At 32.4% G+C, this 14761-nt stretch overlaps 1 protein-coding gene across 1 annotated transcript in view; it reads right to left on the bottom strand.

The window, feature by feature from the left end:
- Nucleotides 1-2538: 2538 nt before the first annotated feature.
- LOC124533734 (T-box transcription factor TBX6-like) overlaps nt 2539-14761 on the bottom strand; it is a 33832-nt gene continuing 21609 nt past the window's right edge. The window contains exons 4-5 of the mRNA XM_047109185.1: nt 6341-6481; nt 2539-3370 (exon numbers count right to left, since the gene is read on the bottom strand). Coding sequence (XP_046965141.1) covers nt 2873-3370; nt 6341-6481 — 639 coding nt within the window. The 3' untranslated portion in view covers nt 2539-2872. The remainder of the gene's footprint in view (nt 3371-6340; nt 6482-14761) is intronic.

A 14761-nucleotide genomic window follows, 5' to 3' on the forward strand; every position in this document is an offset into this window, starting at 1 on the left:
TCGGGTTTCTCAAAAATGAAGGGATGCTAAATCCCAGAGTCTGGAGCAGGTGTTGCGTATTCTCGTACCTCGGAAAGCATGTAGCCTCCTGTCCAGCGCCTGATTTTCCATTAATGTAGAATTATTTTCCATTCCTTGAATTATTTATGAACTTTAGTCCTAGTAGTGTTCGTTGAGAATGTTTTCCGTGGCCTAAATTGGTACCCTGTCATCGTCACATTAAACTTGTCCGATGATAGATATGTGACTACATATCTTGGGTACCTATTACATATCGTATTTCTTGCTAGATATATTGTAGGGTTTTCTTGGCTGACACCGACTCCAAATATAATAATAATTGTTACTACATTATAGTATCATAAATCGACTTTTAAACAGTTAATATTTTTCATTTCATTTACTTTAGAGATTCAATTAAGAGAACTTTAAAAAATATTTTGAATACATAATTTTTTTTACTTGTTTGTGCATAATAAATTGTTTTGAAATAGTGTTTTGTAGGACGTCGATTTTTCTTTCTGTTAAAATATTTATTTATCTTTATTAACAATAAAATATACCTATGGGTATATGAGGATTTGACAATAGTCTAAATTATCATCCATACATACAATTTTGTCTGAATATGTCCTCAATATTTAGTGCATGAATAAATAAACGCACGAAAGAAACAAATATACTTAGGACCTATTACGAAAATAGTAATATTGTAATTAAGAGTCGAACGAGTACGAAGTGATTGTCGCATTTTTTTATTTCCACGTCCAAATAAGCAGCAATTTGCAATTTATAGGTACGATATGTATCTCAAAATATTGGAATATATAATATCTACATAGCAAGATATTTGGCACCATATCATATAAGTTAAAAATTATTAATAACAATAACTGTGTCTTGAGTTCACGACTAGTGCAGTAAGGACTAAGAACTAAGAATCGCCAATAACTGGGATTCTGGTAAGTACCTCATTTTTTGTGAAATTAGTTTGTTTATATGAAGGGGGAAGTCGGGAGCTAATGATCCAATTCAAAAATATTCACTGCTAGAAACATACACTACATTATCACTACGTTCATGAAAATTGGAACACCACAAAAAGTATGTTGTAAGTAATCAGAGTAGTGGATAGAATCATCCGATTCTAAGTTACGTTTGAATTCCGAGAGTGCCCCAATGTTTTTTACTGGATTGATTAAAAAGTCTTACTTGGAAATTGAGATCTTGGATTTCAAGAACGATGTAATATAATGTATAAGTTCGTTCTATTTATATAGAAACAGTTTACTATTATCTATATCAAAAGTATGGACCTAGATAAATAGATAAGTACCTACCTAATACCTATACGATATATTCAAAAATTAAGTTTTAATCAATGGAATTCTTATAATTCCAATTGTTTACAAGAATTTGGTATTGTGTTACTTTTGTATGGTCTGTGTATCGGTCTAGTTTATCAAATTGAATAACTTGTTATATTTTAGGCAGATGGGGTGGAATCATCAGGTCCAAGAATATCCTTCAACAATACTATACTGGATATTGTCAAGCAAAAAATAGTATTACAAAAATAGAACCTCTTTTAAAAAAAAGAAAGTTAAAATCCATTTTCAGGAATATAATATTTAGCATCAATATAGCAAATTTGTTTTGTTTAAAAATCATCACAACCCGACAAAAAATTATCCAAGAATTCGTTGCCATCATAAATCCTTGAATAATTATTATAACTGTGTTGGAAAATTGTAATATCTGTAATATTTAGAGCGTAGGTATAACACACGCGTTCAAATTTATCAAGTTAATGCTTCATAATTTTCACAAACACTCGCAAAATTTAAATTTAGCTGCTACCTGTTGCCCAAATCTGGTATATGAGTTGAGTGAAATGAATATCCGTATTCAAAAACTAGTATACATATAGTACCCATTACAATCTTTACCCTTTCTTTCTTTTCTTTAAGGGCACACATACACGAGCCACGTTCCGAGGGGTCTCCGAAGAACTTCTCTCACAGGTTTCCGCTCACGTTGCTTGCTATGTATCTTTTTGGTATAAGCATATTTGTAAGTAATAACTAACTCAGCTTTTCATAATTAAAAATAATAGGCCATAACATGACAGTACAACCAATGGGGATTCCTAAAAATTTTTAAGCGAATTAATTCTAAATGGTGGCCGATTTTCTAAAATTTGAAATTAATTGTTTCTATTTTATTTAGTTAAATATTTTTCTAGATTTTTAATTTTAGTAAATATCTAGCAAAAAGGCCTCAAATTCATGTAGGTATGTTCCCAGCTTAGCTTGAGATGACACCGATGGTACCAAAAAGTGATCTAGGTCATTTATATTGTATAAACATAATGTAAATAGTACCTTTTACAAGGAAGGGTACTCATTATCTAACTTTTCATTACCAAAAAAAATGACTTTGTAATTAACTTTGTTAATAAAGTAGGTACGTTGGTCACGGGTTATTTTAAAATAAAAAAAGTAAACATGTTTTCTCTAAAAAGTTTATTAACTTCCTAACATATAAAACAAACATTTTGCTATGTACATTATGTACACGAAACTTAAAAATAAAACTTATATAAATTATTCGAAACTTATACCAATCGTCTAGCAATGACGATGATATATGACATATATTTATCTCGTATCAGTATATCTTTTTCTTAATCTACTTAAGTTTGCTTAAGGCACTTTTATCACATACAAAATATATCGACCCTTATCGTTTTAAGTTTTCGAGGTAGGTTTAGGGAGTACTCGTAACATCAAAATAATAACTATCTAAATATATTTACAAATCAATGTAAATATTGCGAATAATGCCCGTCGTTTTTTACATTTTACTGTCATCAGCCTTCACCGAGAAGGGCGCTGATTGTAAAGCTTTTAATACGTCGACAAGGTGCCGGCGGGTTTGAGGGCGTCGGAATACTGGGGGGCGGTGGGGGGACTGAACTCCACGAGGATCCCAAGAAACCACCGGGGATAGTATTCGTGGGCCACATCCCTAAAGGCATTGGCATATGAAGGGGGTGCATGTATGGTAGTTCTGGTGGGTAGAATGTCGGATGTTCAGGGGGGGTTATGTTCTCTGGCGAAGCGACAAGTGGGGCTGGTGACTCGACCAGCGGTGGCGACCGTGGTGAAGATGAACGCAGGCTTCCCTCCTCTGAACAGGAAGACGCAGCATCGGAACAAGGGCGTTTTGCGTCCGAGGACTCGTTCTGGGCGTCTGTGCTACCGTTTTCTGGCTCAACGTTCTTCCTTTTGCATTTTGATTGACCGCACGCGCGGAAACCTTTTGCGAAGGGATTATTATCGATTTTCAACTTCGTTATCCGGTCGTTCTGTGAACAAAAAACAATAATTGTTATAATAAAATTTGTTTCAATTTTAGTAATAATATAATTGTGTTTAAATTTGATTGAGTTATTATTGAGACGGTCGGCATGAAAAATTAAGATCGATCGGTCGGTTCCTCACATTCTCGCATACCGTCACGATTCTAGCATTATTTTAATTATTCTATTTGGCCCGAATATTTTTATTTCACTTTGATTATACCTATTCGTGAGACCACCTTACCCGCCTACGTCACGTAGTCATAAGCAATTTTGCCTATTTTCTATTGGATTTGGATTTTAATATTTTATAGTTGTTTCATGATAATATTAAACTTTATAAAAGCATTAAACCGTTTTATTTTCTTAATAATATGATAAGTCCAACCAATCATGTTCTTTAAAGCGGTTTACGAGGAACTTTCTTATCTTATTGAGAATGCAATTTAAACATCCGTTTCCGCATACATCTCCGTCGTCTAATAGCTTGTAAGGGATAATTGTTGCACATGTGGCGGTGTAAGCTTGGCGACAGGCCAATTAGCATGCCATGTATGCGTATCGCCGTCGCCCGCCCGTCGCGCGACTGCCGGCGACAGCCAGCAACGCTACCAAAACACGGCGCCAGCATGCTAGCTTTCTAACTACCCGTAAAACGTAATATGATATTTAAAATAATTATCTCTACTTAATTGTGAACAAATTTTAATAACAGCCTAACCGTCACTCGTTTAAAAATTGCTGCTAGAGAACTGATAAAAAGCAACATCGATATCTGCACATTATGCGACTGGTAACTTAGATTGTCTAGCAAAATCCGATGGCAAATAGACCCGCCGTGATACGTCAGGTCACTTGTAAATGGCTGTTTACATGAGCTGATAAGGCGGCGCCGGCGGGTGCCGTTTATTTAACGCAGAACGAGATAACTGATAACTTTCCGCTATAGGAACGTTTGCTAAAAGCATGCCGTAAGCTCACTCTTGAGGACTTGTCGAGTCGGTCGGTTAGTTTAAGCGAGTGCTTGAGATGTGCCAGACGCCGCCCCAGCTCCGCCCTGTCGGCTGTGACGTCACGTCACAAACTTGCAGTTACTTTTACGTTTTGCGTTCCACATATTAGCGACTGTCTCGTCGCCGACTTTTTAGGGATGTGTAATTAGGATCCGAGTAAATTTTGTTATCGAAAGTAAGCATACAAAATATTGACTAGAGATTTACAAACATGCGAAAGTCCTGTCTAGACATAATGATTGATCGTGTTTAAATCTTTCATAAGTATTTGTGTGGCACGGTAGATTCCTTTGTAATAATCGCATCGGTCTGCCACCTAGTTACGCTTTTAAATAAGCGTCGGCTACTGCAAAAGAGGATTTTCTAATTCGATGGTAATTCGTAACAATACGTTAGCCGCCATGTATTCGTTTGGGCGGGCATAATGCGCAACGATACGCCGCCAGTCTTTGTCCACAACGAGGTCCCGTTATGTGGACAATTCCCGGATTATCCTACAAAGCGACCGGTCGCCGTAATTGTAAATGGACGCGAGAAGCTGTTCGCGTCTCGCTGCAGTCAACATTAAACATACCGCCGGAGTAAAGCAGCCGCCGCGACCTAATTACTGAACGATGGATTATGCAAGAAAATGACACGCTGCGCTGAGCGTCAAGGGAAAGAGCTCGGTATAAGAAAACAAAACAGCGGGAGGGCTCGGTGTCTTTACGGTATCTGTTACATTGGAGACAGATTTGATAAATCTTATTAAAGTCTGTATGTACTTACAAGTACAATATATACAATAGATGCCTATACATACATTCAACTCGATATTTAAACTTTATATCCGACAAATATTTGCCAATCCATAGTTTGGTGTCAACTCTAAATATGACTAAGTGTCTCTGAATCATCAAATCTCGCATTTTTTTAAAACAATACGGAACTACTCAGCAAACGGACCGTCAAGGTTTTCAATTAGATACTTTTGTTTTGTTAGCACAAATGACCGCTCGTCGCCATGGCAATCTTGGATTTTTTTCCCGTCGTGTAGTGTAAAAGCATTGGCGCCTTTGACTCGAAAAAAAATCGGGTCGTACTCATAAGTGCGAATCGTTACGTCTTCATGGAAACGTAGCTCGATTTCTTGGAATAGTTAAAGATTGTATCATATAGGGAACTCCGTTGAGGGAAAAATACCTTGTTATTATAACACCTGTGATTAAGCCACGCCGATAGCATCCTAACAATATAATTAACGTATAAATACGCCGTAATAAAATGATTATATGATCTTTTTGCGGATTACAAAACGACGTAATTGAACATGTTATATGAGAAATTATTTATTATTTTTTGTTTGGAAAAAATGTTACAAGTTACAATCTATCCTGATTAATACTTTTTATCTGGTATTCGAATATAATATTATCAGCTTATTATTCTATATATTCTGTTTTTGTTAAGAATTATAAATACTTATCCAAAATTCCAAATACTTTTCGTTTGAACCCTGTACGAAATACTTACGATATTAAATATTATAACAATTATCAAATACTTTATGATTGGATTTTTTTCTTTGTTATGTTACGTGGTACGTTTGAATTTCTATTTTTACTAAAAATGCATTTGTTTCTCGATTTGAGATTTAAATTAAAGTTTTAAACTATTTGAAATCGTATTTTTAGATACATAATAATTTAAATCTCTAGTGTATCTACTTTTAGATTGTTAGTTATGTATTTCGCACATTTGTGTTAAAATTTGTGTATTTGAAAGATCACCTAACCGATACTCTAACATTTATTAGGATATCTAATAAATGTTAGAGAGTGAAGATAATAATAAAAGTCTACCTACATAAAATAATACAATGCGACATACGACAAAAATGTAATTGCATATAACCAAAATCTACATTTATAAGAGTTTATCGCCGTTTAGTTTATACAATTTTTTTAAAACTTATAATATTTACCTGGTAGGCAGTGACGGCTATGAATTCAGTCTCAGGGAATGAAAATGAGGCGTGCGGCGCGCCCCAGGCCAGCGCCGCAGCGTCACGAGCGCGCACGACCAACACGCGCGGTCGGTACTTGTGCATGGATGTTAGTACCATCTGTGAAAGAATTATTTCATTAATATTATATTCTCATAATGTTGTTTAATGGCTTCAGTAAATTGCGGATGATCCATACAGGCAACCCTACTAGACTACCAATATGCGCTTGGGCGCCGAAGTGAATCATAATTATAAATACCTTAATTTTGCCTACGTGGCTAAATTTTTTTTGTCTATAAATGGCAAATTAATCTCGCTATGTAAATAAATTAATATTAATAACTAAATATTGAACCATTGAAACACAAAGATCTAAAATATTTATTTAAAAGTAAGAACTAGCATGCTAGTAGGTACAATTAAAAAATCTATACGTAATTAATCATATTTAATTAATTTGTGCCATTACATAGTATACATGTGGCGTTACATATATATGTAATTGGTACGTACTAGTCAAAAGAAAAACATACGAGATGTTTATTTTCCCACATACATTACTTATATGTTGGTATAAGTACTTAAAATTGAAATAATAAATAAAAAAAATATCATTAAAGTAAGCTTAAAGGCAACAACCAACGATTATTATAAATAATATGCACTGCACCACGGTTGTTAAAATAATGGAAGCTCATTAATTATAAAAAAATGTTATGTAAAAATTTATTACAATAAGTTTATTAGTTTTGAATGCATCGTTTACTTTTTTACTTTAAAACTTTATATGTTTTTGATTTGATGAGCTTTTAAATTTTCTTAACATAGCATTTGAAAGGATGAAGGATTTTTGACATCAAGCCTAGGTTTTTTATTATTATTAATAAAATTATTTGTGTTTTTTTAGTTATCATTTTGTATGGTATATATTTATTCGTTACTTTGCATAATAATAGATCACTCGTTTAATATTTTTATGAAAATATGTATCAACGTTTTGAAATATTTTTTTCAATATGAGTAAAAAATAGTTGAAGTGCAAAATAGTATTAGATGATAAAAACAAGATTTGGCGACACGTCTCGTAGGCGGTCAGGCGCAGGCGGCGGATCGTACAAGGGCTTATCTGGTACTTGACGCGGAGCTACCTGCGGGCGCCGACTCTTCAAGCGTAAAGGGTTCTGTTTTGTGTTTTCACTTGTATACTTTTTTAACTTTCCATTTTTTATTGCAACGAACTACTGACGAAATATGATCTATTTTAACTGTTAGAAGTACAACATGCTATTAAAGAAAAAAAAACCTTAACGTAAAACCTTTCGAATTAAAGAAGTTACTATCGATTTTTCAGATATAATTATATGGACATATACTGGAAAGTTATCAGAGTCTTAGCTAATTGGTGAGTTTAATCATTGTGACGTTCCATTCCCACGATTAAGGGTCGGACACACACGCGCCAGAACGTGATGCGGAACCGATCGTAATGTAGAAACATATGAACTTATTACTCAAATTAACTAACTGGAGATTTTTTTTGAAATTATTTTGTCTTGTTGCACAGGTGTGACCGATACCGTACAGAATGATAAGACATTGCAATCGCTTCGGCATCTTACAGTGGAGATGACTTCTCCTTTATAAAATATCGAAAAAAAAAACAACTTTGAAATAGAAATATAAGGTAAATACAACAATTAAAGGTCAAAATACGAAGGAAACTCGTAAAAAGTTTACTGCAATTATTTCCATACATGGTTCGAAATATTTTTACTCATTATACGCTATCAATTATCCCGGTCACGTTGAAACAATTCTCGATTTTCGTATTACGAGTAAGTGAACACGTGCCGATTGAGAGATAAAATGTCCAGGCCGTTTGGCTAATTGCGTGAATTCGTTTTTATCACACATCATAGAGCTGCCTACATATGAACACCGCAACATTGTTTAAACGTGATGATCATTGTGAATTAATACGTTTCACCTAGAGTTCTCAATAAATTTGAATTTAAATATATTGTATATTTGTCAGCCGTGGCTGCGTTTATGATACAGGGGTTTTTATTCTAGTCTTATAAATATATAATTCGGTTCAGCATGCCCGTGATATAGAAAGAGTTACTTTAATTAATTATATTTGTATAGATTATAGTTCATAAAAATTGATTTCAATTATAACATTTATTTAAGAGGACGCTTGCGCAAATACGCTTGAGGTACTGGTGAATTCGAATGAACATTGATAACGTGAACTGCTTATTATTAAATATTTTTAATAAAAGAGAGATATGGGAAACGAGTGGGCGACACATGTTGTTTGAATAGGCTTCATTAACATTAAAACTGCATATCATTTATCATATATTAGTACTTAATAAATTCCCGATTTCAAAGAGCACATTAAGTAGGTATTGTGATTTGAGTTTCACTCACAGCTTTTTGTTATATGTAACCAATAATTATTATAGTGCGATTTAAAAAAAAATAACAGCGATACGATGCAATTACCACACACAATAAATAATTAATTAAAACCTACTAAACAGAAGCTATTAATTAAAGGTAATGACATAAATAAATTTGTTTATTTGTTTTCCGTTGGAAATTATTCCGATGTCAAATGAGACGAAGAAAAACCTAATTGAATTGGATAAAAAGATAATTAGGAGAAAGCTAATTACGTTCGTGTGTGTTTTGTGTCCGAACTGTTTTTTAAATTTCATTAACCTTTTTACTGTTCTAATTAAATTTTAACCACAAAGGTAATTACTAAATAATTTTAGGCTTTGCGCAATAGTGAATATTTTTATGGCTAGGTAATTACGTAGATACAAGTTTAAATAGCATTAAAAAGCTCATTAAATGAGCCATTATAACCTTATTTAAATTCGTTTATGCCCCTTAAATTAAATAAGGCTCATTTTCAGATCATTTACTTAGTAATAAGGTATTATCTGTTGTCGCTTTATCTATAAGGTTCTTTTGAATTGACTATCTCTTTTGAATTTTTCAGAATAAGTTTACAACTAGTTAAGTATTTGGCAAAACAAGAAGGAATCTCCGTAATATTTTATATTAATATCGTAACAATTTCATTTATTTTTTACGCTGATATTGTTTAGTGATTTCAAAAATGTTTTTCTTCTAAAACTAGATATAAATCTATCTAAAGGCAAGTATCAGTGTGCAGACTGATTGACAGACAGACTGTATAAAAGTTTCACCGCATTCGGAAGCTCGTCCATCAACCTGATACGCGTTCAATCAAAGGAGATTGAAGTCACTGATAATATCAATATTCTATATATTTTTTGCATAATATTAAAAAAGGGATCTTTGATTTGTTGTTTCTATAATAAGTTAAGGGGGAAAAAATTAACTAGAACCGTAAAGAAACGTCAAAATGAAATATTTAACATTAATCATAAATATTTGTTTATATATACAAGTATCCTAGAAAGAGGATGGCAAATATTATGTAATATACGTTTCATATATAACTCAAATATTAAATATATTATTTAAGTAAACAATAATAAATAATGTGACACGATATACATATACACATACACAAGACATATACTTGAGAAGGTTTTAGAACATTGGGTTATAAATAATAATTCTAACTCGACAAATTCAGGAGGCTTTCATAATTTGACAGTTGTAACAGATAATTAATTACTGTATAAATTTATCAGATAACTTTCGTTTTAGGAGTGCAAATATATATTGACGAACCGCTATATTTAACAAGGAGGTCAACATTTTTAGATTAAATTATTAAACTTGAAACCTCGATAGACTTAGTCGAACGAGTAAATTCTACTTTTATAATTTATTTAATAATAACCGAATTTCAGCTGCGATGAATAATGTTATAAGCTGTAGATATTTAGCACATTTGTGTATATTAAGAGGTTTTATTCCCTTTTTGTTATATTCTCTTACTCCCATAATTGTCAATACCAAAGATTGAGATAGATAAAGATTGATAAATGATTATCAACGGCTTTGCATGCATTTCGTTGAGTGAGAAATACAAACTTTTAGCCTGAATTTGCCACTAGAAAAACGAACTATTAAATATTCACTTAAAGCTATAAGTATTTCCCGAAACAAAAACAATATAACGATTTAAAATGAAACATCTAAATCGATTTAGAAAACATTAAAAATAAACGTTCTTGCACGACGTAAAAACGTGAAATACGTTTTGTAAAGATGTATAAATCGGTACTATTTATACGTGAACATTGAATAAACTCTATATTTCGAATAATAAGTATGTAAGAAAGTTTCTGACCGGTTGTTCTCGGTAGAATCTACAGGTCGAACTAGTTATAGCTTTACGTTGTGTAAAATGAAAATTCAAAGGTAAAAGTTTGCTTGGATGTTATATATAAATTATAATTTGAGTTTGTGACTTATTTGTTATATATTTATGTATAAAATATGACCGCTGTGTATGTACAAATATGTTTTTAAAAATATTTTTGGTTAAATAGCGAAATTTCATACAATGTTCTCTGTATCGTTTTCCATAAATGTTTTGGACTTAAATTATCTTCTCTAATGGAAACAATATAATACAATAAAACATTTAAAAATATATATATCTATATATTTCTAAATTTATATGGGCATTTGTGTAGCTACTCGTTGCTATATTCATACCGGCGTTAAAGCACACTTATTGTAGCTGTATTAGTGGCTACAGAATCAACATTATCTACCTACACATAATTTGAATCGGAAATCTTTGATACATGTACAAATAAGTCTTGGTTACTGTTGTATTACAAATAAAAATTCTAGCTCTAATTAAGCGTGAAAAGATTATAGATTAGGAACCGTTACAAGAAAAAAACTATTTGAAAATGTTGGGTTCTAAAATGACAGCGCCACAGATTATTTTAGCGATAGTGGCAATCGCGTCGAATAAATAGGTACTTCTGTTTTTTTAACTTCCGAGTTTCGTTGAAAATTTAAAAGGAAATATATTTATAAATCTTTCGTAAATTATATGTCGTAGGTCTTTAAGATATACAATACGGAAACGTTTTATTTACATAAGCATATAAAAAGGATTTTATTCTATGTACGTTTAAGAACGGTTTGCTTAAAACTCTTTACAGCCTTAACATATACAATTAATTTTTACATTTATGTTTCAAGACTATGTGATTACTTTTTTCATAAACATTAAATCGGTTTGTAATATATTCGTACTTCGAATTTCAAATTTTATTTTTAAATTTTAATTGGTCACACTCACATTTTCATAGAAATGCTGATAATTCTATATGTAACTAATTCAAAAGTTATCAACAACATTCGCTTAATATTCTTGTAAATAAAAACGAACGAGCTTCTTATGAAAGATTAATCTTGAATAGTGATTTCAATATAATTATATTAATTAAGGAAGCGATAACATATCGTATCCATTGAAATAGTTTTTAGTCGTTTCAATTTAGTTGCATAAAACGATTGATTCAATTCATAAACGACATTTAAGATATAATTAAATTAGCGCCGTCTCATTTTTTAAACAAATCGTAACATTTGAATAACAAAGACAAAAAATGACTTACTTATAATAGATACTGAATTATATTTATGAGAAAAGCCACTGTCTACAGTTTTAAAAATTAGTTAAATATCTTTTTAACATTCGATAACGCTAATCCCTTCATTGTAACTCTTTTAAACGATATCTCATAATCCGTCTTGTAATTAACGATATTTCTCACAAAAGTTTTTCAAGGGTCGATATGCCTTTGATGTTGCGCTAAAAAACATACAATAGTATAATGGTTGGTAAGGCTTTATTGCAAGTGGCGAAACCTCAAGTGAGCAAGCCATGCGTGTATTTGGAGAAGAATGCTTTCGTACACTATATCAGTAGCCTGGCTTTTGTGTGCACAAAGAGGCCGCGTTTCTAAAGCAATATGAACAGGTTAAATAACTGTATTTTAAATATTTAATATATTTTTGTAACGATTTAAAAACAATACATAGAGACCAGTAGCTAGGTTACAAGTCTGTGTAGTAGATATATTTAACAGATTCTATGTTATTTTATCGTTATGTTATTAAAAATAATTGTTAAGCCGTTTTTTAAATTGCTGGTACATGTGACGTAGAATCTTATTTCTTATTGAACTTGAAATGGTTCATAACTCTTATACTGCTGGTTTTTGGTTCAGGCAAGGCATTTGTATTCCATACAGCAAATTATGAAAAGCTTCTTTTAATTAATGATACTAATAACAATCAATTGAGATTAAGTCTACCTAACAGTTAAATTCTGATATTTCAAATGCTGTTATACATTTACAAAGAGCAAAAAAAGGAATCATAATTATTTTAAGCATATCACGATTTGCATGCTGTTATGTATATAGAGTACATAAAACTGTGGACTCTTAAGTATAATTCATATATGACAAATAATATTTCTACAAGGAGTTTATATAAAAAAAGATCTCAGTGCATTACTCACGGACCGGTGCGCGGTCTCAATCTAATCGTCGATGCGTATGCGCAAGGGCATTCTAACCCTTCATAATAGTATGTTTTTGTGTTTAGTGTTTATCAAACATGGGAGCACGTTTTATTGAAAGGATAAGATCAATTCTATATTTTATACAGTCTCTGTTATATTTATTAAGATATTAATGATCGATGTTTATCTATATATTTATTTATATGATATCTAGAACAAAATACGGATAATATATGTTATTGCAGTGTTTTTTCGGATCCGGATTTGATTCGTCGTTCCCAGAAAAGCGATAAATGAATAAAATTAATTAATAAACAAGAATCTATCTATTTATTAAACAAACAGTATGCTATTGCCTTTAATTACCTAGAATTCATAGTATTTTTTTATGAATTAATTACTTTTTACATTCAAACGTCTAAATTTTTACTTTATAAATACTTTATAAATGTAATAATTTATTTATGCGGATAAAGGTATAAAACTATAAAGTATTGCTTTTAGGGGTACCGGCGTAATGCTATTCCATATAGGGTAGGCTGTGTATTATACCGCCAAACAGCAATTAGGTAAATAATGTTTTAGAGTTATCAATAAATGGTTTAAAGGACATAATTTAAATAAATGATTAGCATCAGGTACGTTAATGACATTCACGGCGTGCAATAGCCGCGTTCTAACTCAGCCGCTCTGGAATTAGTCACGAATTGCTGGGCAAATAGTTTTGAGAATGGTGAGTGCGGCTCACTTGAAGAGCGGCTGGAAATGTACATCGGATGAACGGTTACAATTATTGAATTTTTTTTTTATCGATTCACATTTGCAAATGTATCGAGGAGTAATTTAAGCGCAATTTAAATTGCGCGTATTTCCCTCTCTATTGATAGTCTCTGCTCTCATTGTGCTTCCATTTTTTTTTATGGAATAGATTGGCGGACGCGCATTTGGGCCACCTGATGGTAAGTCACCATCACCGATAGACAATGAAGCTGTAAGAAATTTAAACTATTCCTTACATCGTCAATGTGCCACCAACCTCGGGAACTAAGATGTTATGTCCCTAGTGCACAGGCACTACTTTTGAGATTCAGACTCACTTACTCAGTGTAACTACAGAGTTACACTGAGTGCTGTTATTTGGCGGTAGAATAACTGATGAGTGGGTGGTACCTACCCAGACGTGCTTGCACAAAGCTCTACCACCAAGTAGCGACAGCGTTCGTAATATAAGACTTTTTTTTTAGGTCCATCTCAATCCAAACGCGCAAGTCACCACAATAGAAATTTTCTCAGGTAAGTGTTTGTACAAACAATGAGTGTCAATAGACCTCATTAAACACACTATTTGTATGTGGCATCATTAATAAAAGCGTCACCCGTCTGTCCACGATGTTTACACAGGAATAAAGAACTACGGTTACATCACCCATCACAACAGTAACATACAACCTTAGTATACGCTTTTTAATTTCTACGTCGTTAAGATGTGTACCAAAACCGCAGTTTAATATCAACCTTAAGCTGTTGAGTTAGAGTTTAGTTTTATTTGCAACAGTCAGATGGAATCGCAGCTTTTAATTCATAGGCCTACGTATCAATATCGCCGTTCGAATATATTTATTATTTATAGTGTAATAAAGTTTAAATCTGATTGGAGATTGTTCGTAGCAATTTTTCGTAGAGGGAAGTGGTCGGGAGGCGTTGCCTTTGAAGCTTGTGGTGGAAGAACATAGTCACGACTCTGTATGGAGCCTCGCTTGTACGCATTGTAACCCAAATCGTGGTTATCTTTTTGTTTTCAAATGATTTAATAAAGCTTCGAGGTTTTACTAAAGGTTTTTAGTATGTGAAATATTTTTAAAATGTTTATTTGAACGTTAGATTAG

Source organism: Vanessa cardui, chromosome 11 (genome assembly GCF_905220365.1).
Source record: "Vanessa cardui chromosome 11, ilVanCard2.1, whole genome shotgun sequence".
Taxonomy (NCBI): domain Eukaryota; kingdom Metazoa; phylum Arthropoda; class Insecta; order Lepidoptera; family Nymphalidae; genus Vanessa; species Vanessa cardui.